At 39.5% G+C, this 21,466-nt stretch overlaps 2 protein-coding genes across 3 annotated transcripts; both read left to right on the top strand.

The window, feature by feature from the left end:
• The first annotated feature begins 1,729 nt into the window (after window positions 1–1,729).
• anxa13 (annexin A13) lies at window positions 1,730–8,618 on the top strand. The gene is made up of 11 exons (XM_073488464.1): window positions 1,730–1,848; window positions 2,958–3,033; window positions 3,119–3,213; window positions 3,305–3,475; window positions 3,561–3,594; window positions 4,854–4,933; window positions 5,192–5,260; window positions 5,345–5,446; window positions 5,745–5,820; window positions 6,013–6,125; window positions 7,346–8,618. The coding sequence occupies exons 1-11, from the start codon at window positions 1,834–1,836 to the stop codon at window positions 7,463–7,465; spliced, it is 951 nt and encodes a 316-aa protein (XP_073344565.1). The 5' UTR covers window positions 1,730–1,833; the 3' UTR covers window positions 7,466–8,618.
• Window positions 8,619–9,785: 1,167 nt separating this feature from the next.
• LOC141014126 (uncharacterized) lies at window positions 9,786–21,133 on the top strand. 2 transcript variants are annotated; one of them, XM_073487786.1, is made up of 6 exons: window positions 9,842–9,917; window positions 13,743–13,782; window positions 14,076–14,293; window positions 14,413–14,625; window positions 14,723–14,929; window positions 20,172–21,133. In XM_073487786.1, the coding sequence occupies exons 2-6, from the start codon at window positions 13,760–13,762 to the stop codon at window positions 20,549–20,551; spliced, it is 1,041 nt and encodes a 346-aa protein (XP_073343887.1). In that variant the 5' UTR covers window positions 9,842–9,917; window positions 13,743–13,759; the 3' UTR covers window positions 20,552–21,133. The 2 variants fall into 2 exon arrangements, with proteins under 2 accessions (XP_073343886.1, XP_073343887.1); XM_073487785.1 differs by lacking the exon at window positions 13,743–13,782 and having other exon boundaries at window positions 9,786–9,917.
• The last annotated feature ends 333 nt before the right edge of the window (window positions 21,134–21,466 follow it).

Below are 21,466 nucleotides of genomic sequence, written 5' to 3'. Positions count from 1 at the left end.
TTTCTTGCTGAAGTTGGATGAAAACATTGATACCATTCATGTTTTTACAGTAAATATGTTGCTGGATCCAGTGCCAGCTTAGGTTAGCTTAGCATAACAACTGTAAACTGGTTTCAAAAAGACAGCTGACTGTCCAGAAAGTGAATATTTCCCAAAATGTCAGTGTTTCCCTTAAAGTCCTTGTTCTACAGCTTAATAATGTCAGCAGGAGAACTGAAGCCGAATTAAAAGTTTCAGCAGTTGTCACAGTGAGTGACTCACATCTCAGGTTGAATTTGTCGCTAATTTGCTCATTATAGTGTCGGACATTAAAAACAGCTGCGACGTTTGAATGACTAACTTTCAATACTTTTAATGATTTGTCTAAAAAGTTTCCCTGATTGATCTTCCAGGTAATTGCCACATAATTATAGTAGTGAAGAGGGATGACTCATCCGGTTTAATTGCACGGCTTTGTTAGCGAGGCCCTAATTGGAGCGGTTTATGCAGACATTGTGTGTGCATTTATTCAGTTTTCATAGGCTAAGGGCTTTATTGTGGAGGGCAGCGGCAGCTTTCCTCCTCTGTAGGAGAGTAATTATGAGGTAGGGAACAGATACAAGGGGCAGAGAAATACCACTGGTTAGAGCGTAGGCTGCCAAAGGTTGGTAATTATACTGTAGACGACTAAACTCTGCAGAGAACGAGCTGTTTGGTTCATAGTTATCTCATCCAGACGTTCTGCAGTAAAAGCAGAGAAACTATTCTTGTTTTTTACATCTTCCTTTACCAATTTGTAAATGATTGGTTAATGTGATAAAAGAGGTGTGTAACAACTAAACAATCACTTTAATATGTATTTAATTTATTGTTTCTCTTTTCTCAAGGATGCTTTTAAAAAAGTAAAGTATATGGATGAAGGATGCCAAGAAGTTCTGGTCTGATCCTGGGTCATCTGGTCCATGCTGTGTGTACACTGTAGTGTTGTGCACAAGGCTGTCGTGCTCAGTGGTGCTGAAGCCTCTTTACACTGACAGATTAGGCACCATTTTACTTCAAATATATCTGGTAATGATTCATATTTGGCCTCGACTGGGAGCCAATAAGAAGAAGAAACACAATTTGGGCTTTATCGAGTGCTGTTTTCCTCAAACAAGTGATGAAAACCAGCGATGTGTCTTGAAACCAGATTTTAGAAAGTACCTGAAATTATTTGCATCGAACTGAGCCGTGTTGAAAAGACGTCATCATCAGCTGCCATCCCAAAAATTCAGTTTCAGAGGGATTAAAAAATGAATTTTTCTTACACATAAGAAATCAGGTATATGGAAAGTAAAAATATTTTTGTGTGTGTGTTTTTCTTTTAAAAAAACAGTGGCATCATGTAAACAAACTGTTTTTTAAAGTGTTAAATCCTGACAATTAATGAATATTTGGTAGTTGTTACCAGGACTGATGTGAAAGTTGGAAATAATATTAATAAATATGTATTTTCTGCCAGTTTTGGACCTGGAACCTTTTTGTACTAAATGTGGTCTGTGAGTAAAACGTGTATTTTATTTATCAGTAGGGTTAAAGTCTGTTTCAGGCACATGATCTCTAAACTAATGACACATTCCCGATGTCAGTGACACAACAATCACATGAATCAACACTTGCTTGCAGGTGCATCATGGGAAACTACAGTCCAGCGATCGAGGCTGCAAACGGTTAACAGACGGGGGTAGCGGTCCGCGGTGACGTCACATACTGGTTTGCGCTGCTCCGGGCCGCAGACAGTTTTTGTTCAGGAGGACTGAAACCGAACCGCGACCCTGTTCGACACATCAGCCGCTGCCACCGGATCACCTCAACATGGGAAACTGTCAGGTAGATACCGCTGTCTGCGTCTGACGCGCCGCTTATTAATATGATTAGAAATAGAAAATCTTATTAATCAGCTGTTTTTGAGTTGATGATTGAATATTTTTTAATCCAGCCAATCACGAGGATAAACTATCAGATTGATCCTGGCGTCATTTCCAATCACATACTGCTTTTATTGCGCATTACGGGCCATGTGAGCGCGCTGCAGCGCCTCCGTCCGCCCGTCAGCCATTACGCACAGTGCGTAAATCCTCGTGAATCTATACAGTTCTGACTGGAAATGAGAGTCACGGCTTCAGATTTTGTAATATTTTGTGTTTTTTCTTTAAATGAACGTCGTGAAGTGACACCGTGTGACAGAGCTCCGTGTCTGGGTTTACGCACAGGAAAAAAGGGGGCCACTCCCCTGCGGAATTCATCACAGCTCCGTTAGGTCTGAGTGTGTGTGTAGATGAATGAGTGGGGCTGTGTGTGTGTGTGTGTGTGTGTGTGTGTGTGTGTGTTATGCAAGAGTAGGGTTCATGAGTGCACTGAAAGGGGGGGGAGGGTGTCCATTTCTGTCAGATGTATATCTTTTTGGTACCTTTATGTTCATTTCTTCATCGTTTTACTTCAAACACAATGAAAAAAGGCTTTCAGACTTTATTTTTATTGTTTTTTTGTATTTATCTGTAATTATAAAGTAGTTTTTAAGGTATTTTAAAGTGTAAATATCATCCCAATTCATTTTCAGGATGCAAAAACATGACTACATCCCCCAAAAATGCTGCTTTATTAAAGTTTTGAGAAGTAACAGATGAAGTCAAACACTGACTCGGGCCAGAAAAGTATATTTAAGCATTTCTATTATTGGCTCGGATGAAGTGGTTCTGCTCTTTGGTTGCTCCCAGTTACTCACACGGCCCCTGCCAAGTTTGTTTAAAGACTTCTGGCCCTGAATTCCTCAACCCATGCATTGTGTCATGGTCCTCCCCTCCCCCCATCTGCCAGCTGCTCCTGCATCGCCTTCACGAATCCCCCTGAAAGTTTCATTTACTGAAACGCTAATCAGTTTGATGTGACCAGACAGCTGTGTTTGTCATCTATATGACGATGGTCTTGTTTTCTTTTAGCCCACAATCTTTCCCTATGAGGATTTTGATGCCGTAGCTGACATCAAGGCCATCCGCAAAGCCTGCAAAGGGTTCGGTACGTTGGAAATACTCAGTAAATATGTTTATTTGTCTCGTATTTGTTTATCATCTCGCTGAATCTGTTTTGTCTTCCCCTTCAGGAACTGACGAGAAGGCCATCATCGACATCCTGGCGAACCGCTGTGCGTTTCAGCGACAGGAAATTAAACAGGCCTACTTCGACAAGTACGATGATGTGAGTGCCGCTCAGTAAGAAGTGGAAATGTGTTATGAAATCTGCTTTTCCTCCTCTGTTTCTGCTACTTATGATCAAGCTGTTTTGACAGGAGTTGGCGGACAAGTTGAAGAGCGAGCTGTCTGGGACCTTCGAGAAGGCCATCCTCGCCATGCTCGACCCGCCCGTCATCTACGCCGTGAAGGAGCTGAGGAAGGCCATGAAGGGAGCGGGCACCGACGAAGACGTCCTGGTGGAGATCCTCTGCACCGCCACCAACTCTGTCAGTCACAAATTTAAAAACTATCTATACTTTATTCATTCTTAGTGGAGAATATTCTGACTCTTTACTCTTCGTTTCCCAACAGGACATCGCCATGTTCAAGGAATGCTACTTTCAAGGTAAGCTGATATGAAACCTCTCACCCACTCACTTATTAAAGGTCACTCGTTCCCTTCCTTGTATTATTAGGAAATGGCTATGACTCACTTGGACCTACAGCACATACGCTGCTATTCCTGCTATTCAGTGATGTAACGTGCAGTCACACTGTGTTTAGTCAAGGCCCATCCTGCCGCAACTTCCTGTTCATTATGATACCAGATAGCTGATTGTATTTGCCAACATCTTCTGTCTGCTGTCAGTACTCGAGGGTTTCCAGCCATCTTATGTTGACACAAACGTGATTTCTCATCCTTTCTTTGAATTGTGTGTTGAAATATTGGTATAATTCTTCCAAATTTAGGCTAATTGTTCATTTGTAGGAAGGTATTCTGTACACAACGTTAATAATTCAATGGGGAGTGGCTGGAGCAAAGATAAGACGCCAGGTTAATGTGTTTGTTTGTGTGCTGCCAGCGCTTGCAACACACTAGTTGGCTTCTGAGGTTGTTAGCTGGTTGTCGTTAGCTAGCATGTTGGCAGCCCTGCTGCTTGGTAGGTTGTTGGAGGGTTGTCATTAGCTAGCATGATTGTAGCCCCCTGGTTATGTAGCCTATTCTATCCAGTAAACTTATTTTGTCCTGCTACTTGTATAAAACATTGATAATTGTAATTTTTTAACATTAATAAATGCACATTTAAGATGCGAGACGATAAGACAACATGTCGTGGTATTTCCCATTAACTACTATGAGTGTGTCACTAGCAGAGTTGGTGTCAGTTAAACATCATGTTACTATAGCAACCACTGCTGACAGTTACTGTTTAACATCCGCCATTTTGTCTCATCTGTGACCGGTCAAATATTGACAATGTCTTTATTCTACTTTCCAAAATGTCCTCGTTGAAGCGTCATCTGTGTTCGCTCTGTTTTATCACAGCTGTTTTATGATTGTTGATTTGTGGCTCAGTGGGATTAGCCTACTGCTAATCAAGCTAGCCACTGTACAAGCTGTCTGGAGCTAGCTTAGCACTCCCCACTGTATTTATTTATCTTTTAGGTGCATGTTTACTAGACTAATGGATGTGCTGCACTTCCTGTGGGGAATTAATGTTGATCTGTCATTGTTTGACTTGAAAATGTAGGGTAGCTGTACATTTTAATGAGAAGGAGGTTAAGGGAAAGTGGGAAAGTTTTAAATCCTGAGACCTAAAATAAACAGCACGGCTTGTTTTTTAATTTAACCCTTTTTTGTTCCACTCTGTGTCGCTCTCTCAGTGCACGAACGTGATCTCGAGGCCGATATCGAGGGAGATACGAGCGGGGACGTCAGGAACCTGCTCATGGCTCTGTTGGAGGTCGGTGCTCTTTGGTTTCTGCTACACTTGAGTAACTAAATTCCTCCCGTCTGCAGTGGAACTGAAATTGAGCTCACTCTCTCTCTCTGCCCAATCATGCCCTATAAACACACACACACACACACACACACACACACACACTGGCCTCCCTCCAAACACCCTCTCATTAGTAAAACTGATGCCAGATTTAGTTGCAGAGGCCTCACAGCACTGCACACAGCAGAAGTCATCTCACTCTTCTTCTTCTTCGTCTTTTAGGGCACCAGAGATGAGAGCTATGATGTGGATGAGGATCTGGCTGAACAAGATGCCACCTCCCTGTTTGAGGTACTGCTTCAGCGTGAAATACACATTCATAATAATCTCATATCCGTTTCAATGAATCCTAAGAAATAGTGATGTTTGTCGCAGGCCGGCGAGGGTTGTTTCGGGACGGATGAGTCCACTTTCAGCTACATCCTGGCCTCCAGAAATTACCTGCAGCTTCAGGCCACTTTCAAGATGTATGAGCAGGTAACACTATTCACTGTATATCGGTTTATGTGACCTGACATGTCATCTTCAGCTTAATCGGGGTTTGTATCTTACAATTATTACCCTTGATGAGTGTTGTTGGTTCTCATGCAGCTGCAGACAAACTTTCATTTCTATAAATACACTTTGGGCGGCTTTAATTACACTTCCTTCAAACGTAAATCACTAGTCACAGTATAAAAATATTTTGGGTGACTTAATGGACTTGGAAAATGAGACGTCACCGCTTTGATGCGTCGCCCGTACTTAGATTTAACTAGTTATTTTCTCTCCGTAGCTCTCTGGGACTGAAATCCTCGATGCCATCGATAATGAGACCTCTGGGACGCTGAAGAAATGCTACATTGCTCTTGGTAAGGACATACAAAGTCTCGATTTTTTAAAAATGCGGTGTACTCAGCCTGACCTAAAGTAATGAACACTTGACACACATAAAGTATTGGTCACATTAGGTCATAGTAAAGTTTTATAGACGACGCCAGAGCTTCAGGAAAGTGTTGATTAAACCGACTGTGTCGAGCTGATGGAGCTTTTCTTCTCCTCAGTGAGAGTTGCCAAGAACCCTCAGCTCTACTTCGCCAGACGTCTGCACGATGCGATGAGCGGAGCGGGAACAGACGAGGACACCCTCATTCGCATCATCGTGTGCCGCTCTGAGGTAACGGCTCTAAATGATCAACAGGTGGAGCCAAATATATGTTGGGATGAGCAAGGTTAAAGCTCAACACCAAAATCCTCACACCTAACCACCACTTTACCTTATTTTATCAATATTTCTTTTTTTGCTTACTGGGTCACATGAAGAAACAATGACATACTTATTTTATCAGTGAGACAAAATGGTGCCTTCTAGCCTTTTTATGTTTGTTGTTTTTGGAGCGTTGCAGAGTTTTGATTTGCATTAATGTGTCAGAATTTTACAAATAGTCTAATATTTAGCTGGAAATTTGCTTGTAGAAGCTAATTTCAGTTTCAGTTTCAGTCTGACTGTAAGTATTTCAGTACAAACATGCACCACTTCTTGTAAAGAAGTTTTTTTTTTACTTGTTGGAAGTCTTTGTCACGCAGACCTGTATCCATGTCCAAGAAATCATCTTTCTCCAGCAGAGATCTAGTTTCAATATTCATGTGACCAAGTTACAACACATGTGCTTCTCAGTACTTCTCAATACTTACTGTAAACAGGTAGTAAACCAAATGCATAAAATGGGTGAAAGTAATTCCTATATAATAAAAATAAAAAAGGAATATAAGAATTAAATCATAAACGTCAATAAAAGTCAATGAAAAGAGACTTAAACCTCCACTGCAGCTTCCAATGTGATGAAGAGAGAAGCAGTGTGAGCGGAGGAAGAAGGAGACTTCTTCAAATTTACACACGAAACACAGAAATGTCAGATTTCTGAGATGTCCTGTACAATTTTTCCCACCATTTAAAAGTTTGACTGGCACTCCTTTGATAACATCATTTCATTGTGCTCTCCTGTTGTGTAAAGCCACCTGCCTGGAGGGTTAGCGCCACCTACTGCTCACCTCGACGATCAACTTCCAACATCTGCACAACAGACTTTTGCACTTTCTTCGGCTGATTTTCTGACAATTCTGTTAAAATTAGCTTCACATTTGGCTAAATGACCATCAATTTTAAAGAATCAAATTACTGCAAAATGCCGACTGATGACTTCAGCGGATGTAAACGCACTGCTTGTTTTTTTTATCGTCAAGTTTATTTCTAGAGCTCATTTAAGAAGAAGGAAACGTTCAAAGTGCTTTAAAGGAGATTACATAAAACTTTTTTATAAATATCCACCAAGCCTGACCTCTCATACAAATGGATGTAAAATGTACTGTAAGTTTTTTTCTTCTCAATGTCGACAGTACGACCTGGAGACCATCAAAGACATGTACCTGGAGAAGTACGACGTGTCCCTGAAGGACGCCCTGAAGGACGAGTGCAGCGGCGACTTTAAACGCCTCCTCCTGGCCATCTGCCACTGAGAGCGGGGCGGACGTGGATGACGGAGGCAGAGACGGCAGGATATGTTCATACTGAGGGCGCTGCTGTCGTCTGTCTAACAAACTAATACTACTCAGTGTCTCCATGTGACATTATATAGGCAGCAGGAGGGTGGAAGTGATAAATCACCTGGCTCGTGTGTCGTCCAAACTCTGAGTTAGTTGGCTCCCCTTTTTTTAAACCTTTTCCACCGACGTAAATGACAAAAAATCTGGATTTATTCATCATGTCGATTTGTAGCTCTAATTCTTAACATCGTTACCAGCATTTACACAGTTTCAGTGGCTGTAAACAAGCACCAAGATTTCTACAAATTCCAGTCAGACCGATGCAATCTGATCAGGTGGTTTGAGGCCTGATAGGATAATCAAATTGTAAACATAAGACATTTTTGTGCGCTGGGAAAAAAGTCGGCCTCAGTGTGTCTTTCTGCTGCTGCATTTACTGTACTACTTGTGTATTGATCTTTTTTTCTCCCAGGGCTGTTATCTTTCACCCTCCATGCCCCAAACTCAGTGACCGTTCGCTGTGACGTCACTGCTGTTAAAAACTAATGCAATCACTCCATATGGCTTGAAGTTTGTCCTTTATAAATGAAGAAATGTGAAAGTCTGCAAAGAGGGCGTATATCAGTATGTATCATGAAGGCTATGCAATGTGACGCGAATGGATTTTATACATGTTCCTCACAGCTGATTCGCAGAAGAGAATATATATTTTATCAGTTGCTTATTGATTTACAATATGTTGCCTTTTTATCCTTTACTACAAATAGAAAAAAAACTTGACAAATTCAAATGACACCTCACCTTGTTATACATTTTTTGTATTTTATGACTAACACAGTAGAGTGTTTAATATATAAATAATATTTAGTTTACTGTTTTAGGTAGGCCAGAGGGTATATGAGAAGAAACCCATAAACATTCAATATCTGATGTCTCTTATCTGTGTCCCTACACGGCAGCTGATATTTGTTAAAATGACCACTATTGTGAACAAAGCTGAGTAGATACAGTACGTGAGATAGTTACAACATCAACCAGGACATCAGTCGGGTCATTGGACTTGTGTTTGTCTCTCTATAGCCAAAGAATTGTAGTCTAACAACAAATAAAGTTCCCCGTAACGTCATCATGTCTCATTTCATTCAACCCCCGACTGTTTATTTACTCTGATGAAGTCATGCACATAAAAAGACATTGTTATCAGTGAGTCCACAGAGATAGACCAGACAGAATGGACATTTTATGTTTACAGGCACACTAATATTCTGGTTTTTGGCATAGTTTGAGAAGTCTGGATGTGCTAGCCGGAGTACTCTAATAGAAACCAGGCTAATTTAGCAAGAAAACACCTGATCCGGCGGTACAGATGAAATTAAGACACACGTAACGTAGATAACATCCTAAAATCATTGTTCAGCAGTGATGGAAAGTAACTAAGTACATTCACTCAAGCACTGTGTTTGTACTTGTACTTTATACTTGTACTCAACTACATTTCAGAAAGAAATGCTGCACTTTTTGGTCAGTAGCTACTTTATAAATTCAGATTATTAATACAAAATATTATTATAATATCTTAGTATATATTGACTGACACAGCAGTTTAAATTAACTCCATCTTTAGGCTACCAACAGTTTGATGATACGTGCATGAATCACAAGTGATTATAACCAAGTGATATAATATTTAACATTTGACTTTTGGTATTGGTATTTTAAGTAGGCCTATATTTTGATACTGATACTTATTACTTTAATTTAAAGGGGCACTATGTAGTTTTGGAGATTAAATTTCAAACTCATAATCTTAATATGTACATTATTAATGAAGTAATAATACAAACTCAACAAAAATATTTATGTTTTCTATAACTGAATAAACAAGCTGTCCAGTTTAAACTCCATCAACCACTGGAGACTGTGGACGTCAGAGGGAAACATCTGTCTGTCACACAGCTGTCTGTAAAAGGACACGCCCCCTTTCTTTAAGCATTTGCTGTCTTTAAGTTCTGTCGGAAAAATGCAAATTAAAAAATTCAAGGTGCATGTAAACCCACAAAACGTGAAAATAATGTGCACATCGTTATTTCAGCAGTCCACAGGTGGTGATAATTAGTGTTGCGTTTAAAGTATAGGCCATTTGAATTACCTTGATGCTAAGAATTTTAACTTATTCTTAACACTTTAGTATAGTCTTGATGTGTACGACTTTCCGTCGAGCCCCTGAAGGCAGCGTGTGACGCGTCGGAGCCCTGTAGCCCCGCCCCCCTCAGACGTGCCCCTGTAGCCTCGCATTTCTTCACTCGTCTCTGTTGATGTTTCTGGACAAAACGGGGCTTTTTACACGAAGTGACATCTCAGCGAACAGGAAAACAAACACAGGGACATCCCCGCCACCTGTTTCATCCGCTGGACTGTCTCGAAGGTACGTTTTCTGGCGTGTTTCACCGGCTTTGCTGCTCCTTTTCTCTCCCTTTTTGCTGGTTAATTACAGTCATTAGCATCCATCTTGGTAGGAGCTAGCTAATTAAAACCACCGCAGGGAGAAATTGTTCGGCCCTTTAGCCTTTAGCATGACACCTTTGTTTGTTTTCATGCGGTCTGTAACTTCTGTCATGCCGTACGAGCATGTTATAATTCAAAAACACAGCTATATTTGTGTAATAGCCTGTGTAATAAAATCAATAGGGATAAAGACAACAGGCCTGCTGACTTTAGCTCTTTATTAGTGTTTCTACTTCATGTGCTCGCCCTGAGAAATGTCACATTTCTTCATGCACTGCGGTGGTTTAATTCCCATGAGAGTAATGCGCATGTTAACTGGTTGTGTCAGATGTTGGGGGGACCAGATTAATCACTGCAGCACTCTCTGCTTAATTGTGTTTAGCTGCTGCAGCATGCACATGTTAAACAGCCCATCATCATCATCATCATCATCTCCATGGAAACATGGAGTGAAAACACTCATGTCCACTTCCTGCAACAACAACAAAAACAAGCAGATAAAGCTGCTGCATCTCAAGTCTCATATCTGACATGTTGCACTCACGCACCTGAACGCACCACTTTTTCTTTTGTAACCATATTACATGACACCTTCCAGGGTTACAAAACACAGGCTGGATGAATGCATAACTAATGCATGACTCATTATGATTTAATGAGTCATTATTAATGTAGCATGAATTCCTGTTACTCACCATTAAGAAATGATAAAGCCACTATGAGTTTATGTGGTTAGTTAAAGGGGCACTCCACCCATTTTTCACGTTAAGGACGTCGTATATCTCAGTTTTTGCCCCGAGGCTCAACAGTTTTTGGCCTCCATTGAGGTTTGAAACCAAGCGGGCATTTAATGACAGATGCTGTTGAATTGCATATGGGAAATGTAGGATCCGGTGATAGAGACCAATAAATTATCGTCCAGATAGAAGAAGAACAAGCACGACAACAGCGTGTTGCGCTTGTTCTTCTTCTCTTTCTGAAGGAAGCCTTTCTTAAACTTCAGGCGTGAATAAACTACAGGTTATAAACTTCTTTTTAAAAATCTAGGAATGTGAAATTACCGATTATCTTGTCTGTTTCAGCCATTACAAGCAGTTTATTATCAATACCAACTGGAAAATATCCATATCATGCATCCTTTTCTGGTGTTTTTGAAGCTTGAAAGACTAAAAGGCAAGTTATCTCGGCATCCTCTGCTTCGATTCTCACCCACATGTCAACAGAGACAATCTCTAGTAATGTTGATAAGTGTCACTGGCTGCTAGAACCCACTTTAGGTTTTTGGTTTCATGCATCATAATCTAATCTTGACACAGTCGACTTCTTTCAAAAACCACAAGTTAACATAATAATAGAATAGATTAAAACTCTACAGCTTAACTTGTAAATGTGACATAAACAAAGACCACTGGATTATGCAGCAACATGAACATGTTTATATCTGAGTAACAGTTTAGAAAAATAGCTTCACATTTCATTGAGATTAATTTGTGTTATGCTGTAAGTCATTATCATCATAGGAGGTTTTCACCATAGGATAACCATCTCAGATTATATCACTGTACACAGTATTATGCAATTACTAACATTGTTATCTGATACATTGGCCTTTGAAGGAATAAAAACAGAAGGGGTTTATTATAATTTTATAAAATATAATCTCCTGACAGACATGTAACTTGAAATATATATATTTTTAATAACAGTAATCAGTAGAATTTAATGCTGTAGATGAGCAAGTATACACAATACGATAACCTTCAGTCTTCATACCAAGATATACCTTGAAACCTAGAGTTAAATACATGAATTAATGATCCATCAAGCATAAATTAATCACATAAACTCATAGTGACTTGGTCATTAGTCATGATAATGTCATGCCATGTTAATTTATTAAAATGTGCATAACTAAAGCAGGTGTTTTGTAACCATATTATAGTGTTTCCCACTAGGATGCAAAATTCTGTCTCCCTTAATGCGGCAACAGACAACTTTCCCACCACTTAGTGTTTCCAGGAGAGGTGTCGCAATATATCGGTATTGACAATAACAATATTGATCATATGTGTTAATAAAACACGTATGATAATATAGTGTGAATAATCCAGATGTTAGGCCTTGTGAATCTTCATCGGATCATCTGGCTGCCTTTTCACTGTTCCTTTATGTAATTGTTCTTTTTGTACGCTTTTGTGCAGTTATGGCTCGAGCTCCTTTTGAGTGAAATTTATTTGCCAAAAAGAGACAAAACACACAGTCAACAAAGTAAAAGATGAATTTGACTGATAGGATTATATTCTTGCATATTCAATAATATTTATACCGTTTGGCCACGATAATAAAGCTCCTTCTAAGTGGTATTATCACAGTTGCAAATAACAACAATACAGGACAAAAGCATGAGTTTATCAAATAATTTAGTCTATAACAGGGATGTGAAAGCAGACAGATATGCTGCAAGGCTGCAGATTTTTGTGACAGTGGCAGACAATTAAATGTGAGAGTAAGGTAAACAGGGAAACAATCCAAATTCTGATAGTTTGGCTTCATAATGAAACTCATCCATTAGCAGGTAATCTGTCGTGGGTTCCCAGAGTTTGTCGTGATGAAACAGAAACCCAAGCACACATTTCAAAATCTTGTAAATTACACGGTGCATGTCTCATCACGCTTCTGCAACCTCTCCAATGAAACTGAAGTTCTGCAGAAGACGCTGTCATTTATGTTTACATGCACAGACAGCTGTTTGGTTTAATAATCCTGTGAAGATAAAATGTTGAACAACTTCCTTGTGGTGTGGTAGATAAGGAAGACGTGAAGTCGAATTAGTGAGGAAAGAAAAAGGGTCTCACTTCCTCTACATCACAGACATTATCACCTAATTCTGACATGTATAATGAAATGAAGTACATATCAACACTTCTTTATTCACACCATCAAGTAATGATGGTGTGAATAATCCTGGTTTCGAAAGTAAAATTAGGACACAAGCATAAACTGTGGTCCACCGCTCATTTTTAATTAATGTTTAACTAATGCATGATTTATCATGTTCTAATGAATGTATAAATGCGTCATATATCATGAACTCATGTGGCTCAGGATTAATAAATTATTAGGTCACTCGCTATCAGCTTTGTCCCCTGTTATTTAGTTTTTCAGTACAAAGGTGAAGCATGTTTTGCTGCAGTATTAAAATCAATCATTAATAGACAGTTCACCGCATCAACTGCAGAGCCACAAACACGCTAATGTCATGGAAGACGAACGCTGAACACTGTTAATGAAGATTTTGATATTCAACAGATGTGTCATCGGTTTAATTGCAGGAGGACGTGCTGAATATCAATTCTGTTATTAAAATGACAAAAACACCTCCGTCTTTGCATCAATTAGTGTTTTGTTCATGTATTTAGATGAGCATTTATTAGCTGCTTTCAATTCATATACATTAAGTTTTACATGCATGAATTGATGCTATTCACACATGATTTCTTCCCATTAACGTATCCTACTTAAAACTTTAACTAGAGCCTCACTGAGTCATTGACTGCATTGTATTTTTTTGTTTTGCGGATAAGTATTTTACTGTAAACTCTGATTGGCTCCTAGTTTGTGTAATTGGCAAAATGAATATAAATCTCAGGAGATTAAATAACAAAAATCTTGAAAAACATGTCTCAAAGCATCAGCTATGTATACTTTATGCCTCAAGCTTGCTGCATTTTGTCTTTGTCTTTAGGGCATGTTAACGACCTGATGTTCCATTGCAGTGAAATGAAGTAAGGCTGATGCTTTATTATTTTAATATCCAGTGACAGCAGTTCATGTGAAATGATGCTGTAACTCAAGCATAAATAAATTCCCATTTAAGCCAAACTCACGCATTAATGCACACTGAGCCAAATATTAGTTTATAATATCTGTATCTCATGAGTTTTATGTAGAATTGTGTGATTAGGCCTTTCTGTTTGAGGTGATGTCATCCCCAGTCTTTAAAATCTTTCTTGACTCTCTTGAACTGTGAGTACTTGTAGGTGACGTGACTCATACAAACGACCTCCGTTTCTCCCAGGTTTGAAGGGATGTCATCTGTGTGGCAGCAGGAGCCTTCAGGTTACTCCCCCTGCCTCGAGATCGACTCCAGCTCTGTGAGGTGCAAAGACAGGATGACCTCTCCGGCCTGGCTGAAGCAGGAACAAGACGAACTGCGCATCATCAAGTGGGAGAACTTCCAGTCAGGAGCCTCAGCTGATGCAGTGCAGGACAACACACCCAGCAGCGCCATGTCTGGTAAGAGCACTCTAATAAAAAGCTTACATACATTTCTTAGAATATACATAATTTTACATAATGGATCTTCAAGTTGTGTGTTTTAATGCTCTTCACCTTCCTGTCTTGTCTTCCTCTAGCTGCCTCACATGCAGAAAGCCTGCCCCCCAGGGTGCTGCTGACCATCACTAAGCTCCAGTGCATGCTGGAGAGCAAACAGGAGCGCATCGCTGCTCTGGAGCGACAGGTGGAGGACCTGATGCAGGACCGCAAGTTCCTGAGGAGCCAGATCGAAAACCTCACGAGTAACCGCTCCATTCACACTTTTGCGTCACCCAGTCCAGTGACCGAAGGTTTGTGTCCAAAGTGAAGCTGCAGACTATGTTTGACTTTATTATATTTACGCTTAACTGCTTTTATTCACGCCATTTGTATCATTTTTCCACACAGCCCCGAGACCCAGCAAAGTGCAGCAGTCAGAAAGCAAATCTCGGAAGAGAGAAAGAGCTTCTTGTAGTTCCTCTGACAGCAGTGACAGCGGCTCCGAGGGGTCGGAGTCATCCGAAGTTTCAGCGGCCTCGAGTGAACACAGAAGGAAGAAACATCATAAGGACAAGAAAAGATCGAAGAAAGGGAAGGACTACAGCAGGAAGAGAGGTAATAATCAAACCTTATTATTATAAAGGTAGCAAACGTTAGTTTAGTGTGTTTTTATGGCGATTACATCCACATAAAAACACACAAACCTTCAAGTTAAGTGAACCATCACCCTCAGCAGCTGACTATTATTAATCAGTATGCATAATTAAAAGTGCTTTCTTAGTTTGGGCGACTAATCATGAAGAAAAAATGAAAAGACTGAGAACAAAAAAAAAGCACAACAGGACCAAACACACAGCAACACCAACTGTACCTGACTTTACAGTAACATCATTTGTTGAAACATTAATAGGGTGACACATAAATTGGCAGTTGATACAGTTAGAATTGAAACACAAACACACAAAAAACATCATATTTTGGCCCTGCTGTATATTTCTAATAATTTCCCAGCCATCTTCATCTCCTCCACCTTCCCTTCCAAGCCATCCAGCACAATTCTGGCTTTACAGCGGGTGGAGAAGGAGCACAGGATCTCCCCTCTCCCCATTGTGGCCCTCATCTCTTTATATGCAGCAGTTAGCTCTGATATTGTGGCAAAGTCTATGACAGTTGTTTTGTCTACGCCCATCAGATCATCCTGTACCAGCTGATACCTTTCCATGGTCTCTTCTGGGGTCAAGACTGAAACAACAGAATAGCTGTTATGATGGTTATTATGTTCTGTGACAATTTTGCGGTTGCCTTCAAAGCGTTTCACCGTGGCTTACAAGTCTTCAGCCTCTCAACTCAAAGGTTTCAATAACAGGAAACTGACACTACAGTTCACTTTATATTAATGTGTTGAAATCCCCTGATTAGATTAATGATATGACCGGTAAAACACGTGTTAACCACGGCTAAAGAACGCCCTAAACACTCTACACAAAAGTTCATCCACGACTTGCTTATTAGGGTTCATGTTCAGCGTGGTTCTCTAATCACCAGCTGTTGTTGAAACACTTATTTCAGGATATGTTTATGTTAATATGTGTAACAACGATGTGTGTGTGTGTGTGTGTGTGTGTGTATAGTGTGAATGTTAGAAAAATGTTAGAAGTACCCATTAAAAGTAATCACATTACTTCACAGTATCTAAAAAGGACATTTATGTTGCAGCAAGGAACGTGCAAATGAACAATAACAAACGCTGTACAGACAATTTACACATTCACACCATTTCACTGCCCCCAAAGTAAAATGAACCATCACCCGAAGCAATTGACAAATAACTACATAGTAGCAGTACTAGTGAAGCATCTGTAATTAATGATTATCTAACCATTAGTTACTATTTGACAAAAGCAAACAGAATGGAACACATACCAGTCGTACCAAAATAAAGCATTTTAACCCTTTCAAATAACCAATATCATACTAGATATATCTGAATCAGTGTATGTTGTCTGATATGTGCCGATATGACAACTTTTTTTTTTTTTTACCAAACATAATGCATAAAAAAAGATACCTGGGATAATTTATAACTATTAAATTCCCAGTGAAGTTTATTGTCTCAGTGCACTGAAGTCATTTTGGACGATAGTTCATTAGTAAACTACAAAATGTGCCTCTGTTACATCACACTCATCTTTGTTACAAGGCATTATACATGTAGTTTACATATTTTGTCACATAAAAGATTTATGTATGCGATTGTTCCCTTTGGAGAAATAGTCTTTTTGGCACCAAAGGAATTACTGTACATAACTTGCAATACCACGGTTCGCCACTGAGCCTGTACGGGCGACCGGCGCCGCCGGTCCTGGGGGCCGGCATTAGTTGGGTGGGATGGAACCGGTGACCGGTGAAAAAGTCTGCAAAAAGCAACCTGCACCACGTCATCTTCTCCACAAAAACGACGAAGTTACAATCCTGTAAGTACATTGTTATTTTATTTTTGAATGTAAAAATTCCTTCCCTTAACCTTAACGTTAATCACTTAACAGAAACTTTGGCGCCACCTTTGCTAACATTAGCTAAGTCTGTCTGAAAAGTGCACTAAGGTTACAAAACAGCTTTACAGTAACAAGTTAAGGCTGATGTTGAAAAGTGGTGTTCCCAGTAATGTATTAAAGGTGCACTACGTAGTTTTAAGGAAGACATTTTAATCAGACGACTGATTTTTTAAATAAACAATAAACAAACTCAATTTGTTTTCATGACTGAATAAACTGGATGAACAAACTGACCTGAAACACAATTTCATTCATTAAATGTATACTTTGTTTATATTTGGCGGACCCTGCCACCTTTCTAGCTTCAAATAGGTAAGGACAACCACGGATTGATAGTGTGGCGGTGGCTGATGACATATCGCCAAACACTAGTTGGGAACAACCCTAGTTTGTCACACGTGCCAGACAGAGAGCCAATCACTGACAGGAGACTGTTTGTCCTTTCTGCACTTTGAAGGCAAACAGTCTCCTGTTTGAATGATATAATATCCAAACATGTAACTTCCTCCTGGTCAGCAGGTGTGGACATTAATTGTAAAGTCCTTGACTATAGGTGGCCACTAGGTGGCAAGCATCTGCCGTCACAGATTTGTCTACCTCAGGCCTCTGCACTGTTGATGTTTTATGGAGGATATTGTAAAGATGGAAAACGAGTAGCTATTAGTTGCATATATTCCAACACCCTGAGGTCTGCAGCCATTTCTGTTGAAGGGATGCTGGGATTTTTGATTGGGAGATACAAACAAAGACTTGACTGAACAGACTTTTGTTTGTTTTTTTAATATTTTCAGCAGTTTTTCCTGCACTGTCCACATTGTATAGTTTTAAATGCCATGTGTAAATTGTCTGTACTGTGTTTGTGCTATTGTTCTGACTGTCATGTATGTGCCTTGCAACACAAACATCCTTTTTCAGGACAATAAAAGATACACTGGACTGTTTGACTGTCCTGTCGGTTTCCTGTTTTCAAAACATTTCAATTGAGAGGCTGAAGACTTTAAAGCCATGACAGAATGTTTTGAAGGCAACAGCAAACTTGTCACACAACACAATAACCCTGATAACATATTGGCTATTTTGTTCTTTCAGTCTTGACCCCAGAAGAGGCCATGGAAAGGTATCAGCGGGTACTGCGGGTGGTAAAGGAAGGCCACACCAAGTCTGCTGCCTACGATCTGGTGGGCGTAGACAGAAAAACTATAGTGGACACAGCCCCGATTTCGGAGCTAAACGCCGCGGACACTGCTGCATATAAAGACATGCGGGCCACAATGGGCAGAGGGGAGACCCTGTGCTCCTTCTCCAACCGCTGTAAAGCCAGAATATTTCAGGACTGCTTGGAGGGGAAGGTGGAGGAGATGAAGCTGGCTGGGAAATTATTAGAAATATACAACAGGCCCAAAAGATATTAGTTTGGGTTTTTTTTTACAGTAAGGTTACATTAACAGCTCATATTTTTTATTTAGAGTTTTAATTATAAATGTATTAACTGTGAATTTATGTGTAGCCTGATTAATGTTTGAATATATTATGTTCCTGTACAGAAGAAGTTTTTCTAACTGTTAGTGTTGATGTGTAGTTTTGCTATGACGATGCAGGACTCCTCTGACGTTCTATAAAATCTTTTACACCTTCCTCTTGTTGTGCTTCTTATGTCATTTCCCATGTTTTTCCATGATGATTAGCGGCCAAAACTAAGAAAGCACTTGTAATAATGCATACTGATTAATAACTCATGGCAAAAACATTCCTGGATCAGTCCCTTTATTCACATCAGCACCAAAAGTTCATGGGGGCTATTCTGGGCTGAGACACATCCTCCTTCCAAGTTTCGTGGAAGTCTGTTAAGTAGTTTTTGTGTAATCCTGCTGACAAACCAACCAACGGGTGGCAATATAACCTCCTTGGTGGACGTAATAATCATGAAGGATACAAAACTTCACTTTAGGGGACAAAAATAGCAATGAATATGGACGTAACAATGAAGTTAAATGCCATTTAGCACCTTATTCAGCGTTAAACTGGAACAATAAGCAAATTATCGTTATGTGGATTTAAATATATCTAGCAGCTAATCAGCAGATAGTTAATATATCAGAAGGTATATGTCTGTTCATTTGTTACCTGTCATTATCTATTATAGAGGACTTGATTCAGAGTTATTCAGTAACTAGCAGTTAATTATTGATTCATTCCTCATTCGTTCCTTAGTTACTACTTAAGATTTTGTGTACTGGATTGTAAAATGAAGACAGTTTTAAAGGTGCACTATGTTGTTTTGGGGAAGATCTTCATTGACTAAAATCAAACAAACTGACCTTAAAGGACAACACAGTTTCATACTGTTTCACTTTGTTTATATATGGCGGACCCTGCCACCTTTCTAGCTTCACACAGTGTTCTTGGGACCTTATTTTCCTCTGAGAACAGCTGGTTTATTCAGTCATGGAAAATGACTTTGTATTATGACCTCATTAATGTTGTAAATATTAAAATGCTGAGTTTGGATTTCTTCTTTAAAACAACATAGTGCCCCTTTAATGGATCCTAGCTGACAATGTGTTTTTCTCAGATTATTCAAGTCATTACCTGTTTCATTACCTATTATGAAAAACAATCCTATCATCACCACGTATTATACTTGAGTCTTTCCATTGTACGTTTTTCTCCTGCTCCACTACATTTCAGAGGGAAATATTGTTCTTTTTACTCCACCACATTTATCTGACAACTAATTAATTATGCTGATTATTGCAGATGAAGCCTCTTGACAGCACAGGAAGTGGTTATAATTAGCTTCACCTGCTACAACATTACTGCTCATTGATCAATAATTATAATCCAGTAATAAAATGGGCCATTCTTCATAATGAGTACTTTTATGTTTGGTACTTACAGAACATTGTGATGCCAGCTCTTTTACTTAATTAAAACTTTGAATGCGGGGCCATTAATTATAACAGAGAATTTCTACACTGTGCTACTTTTACTCGTATAAAATACAGCTATAAAATGGTTGTGCAATGTTACATTAGTAGATTACCTCTCTCTTCAAGATGTGTAAGAAATACAAATAGTAAAATAAATTTGTTTCCACTGTTGTTCATCGGAAAGTAAGACGGTCTATAAGTTCGACAATGTTAACAATTAGCACATGAAAAAACACTTCTTTTAAAGTTTTTTAAGTTGTTCCCTTAAACTTGAATCCCTTTTTGCACTTGCTAAAGAAGAGTATGAATATTTTTACACTGTAACCACAGTACTCATTGTTAATTCACATGCCCTGTCATTCTTTCCCCCAGCCACCGGTGTCCAGTACGTCATCCACCGCTACAAACAAGTCCTGTCAGCCTTCATCAAGAAGAAGAGCATGAGCGAAGCCTTCCGTCATCTGGGAATCGACCGCAACACCATCGCCAACACGGCGTCGATCGCTGAGCTCCATCTGGCCGGCATAGACATGGTCCCCCTGGTGGGCATGTTTCGCCAGGGAGAAGAGACTCTGGTCAGCTACGCCCAAAGGTGCACCCTGGTCATCGACAGCGACAGCGACCTGTCCAGGAAAATAGACCAGATGAAAGCCAACGGCGAGCTGCTGCCCATCTCAGGGAAAAGGCCGAGGATATTGCATTCTCACCTGCCGCAGCTGGGGGGCGCTGCAGAGAGCATTTTAATAGGTTGATGATAGTTTCGTTGCCTTCACAAAATTATGCTCTTCTGTTTGTTTTTCCCTCAATCTGAACGGCTGGATTCAGACGTTTAATGTAGCAAATTTTGCATTTTTTATGATTGAATTATGTGTCAAGGGGAACAAACATGGTAATTATTTACAGTATATGCATTTCAGTATCCACTTCAACACATTTAGGATGTATATTTTGTACTTTATAGCCATAAAAATTATCCACAGCTGCTTTCACTAATGGAAAATTATGGTGATGATTATGTTTTTTTATTTAAGAGCAGGAGTGTGTGTAGTGTTAGAAACACCCACAAGATGGCAGTGCTCACATGTTAGATTTATGATCACTACTCTTGTCATTTACTCCAAAATGGTGGATTTTCTTTTTTCCAGCACCTAGTTTTTGATGAGGGTGTGATTCATGGTCATGGACTTTGTGAAAATAACTTTTGTTGACATTAACCTGTGATTCATTATGCTGTAACTGAACAGAGCGATTTTAAAAAACTGCATTTGATGCAAAGTGTGTTAATGTTTCTGAACTGCCAACAAATGAAAATGAAAAAACACTGTTCATACACAGATCTGAGTTGTGTTGCCTTTGTTTTTTAAGTGTGCTTTATCAATGCATTATCATATCAAACTACTGCACATGACCTTTTATAGAGCTGTTGAATCTGTAACCTTTCAAGGTTACTTTCAAGGTGTCGACATCACTTAATCCCAGGTTGGTAAATTAGTAAAACAGTAGCATCAAATAAAGAAAATACCACCAAATCAACACAACAATCAATTTTTGACATCCCAATCATCAGAATAAATGTCGGTGTTCCAACTCAACGTTTCTTTAGGTCCAACTTTCACTTTTATGTTGTGACAACGCTGTGTTCATGGTCGGTTAGGTCCCGAGCACAG

Source organism: Pagrus major, chromosome 19, assembly GCF_040436345.1.
Source record: "Pagrus major chromosome 19, Pma_NU_1.0".
Lineage (NCBI taxonomy): Eukaryota > Metazoa > Chordata > Actinopteri > Spariformes > Sparidae > Pagrus > Pagrus major.
This window is presented reverse-complemented; position numbering and strand designations above follow the sequence as displayed.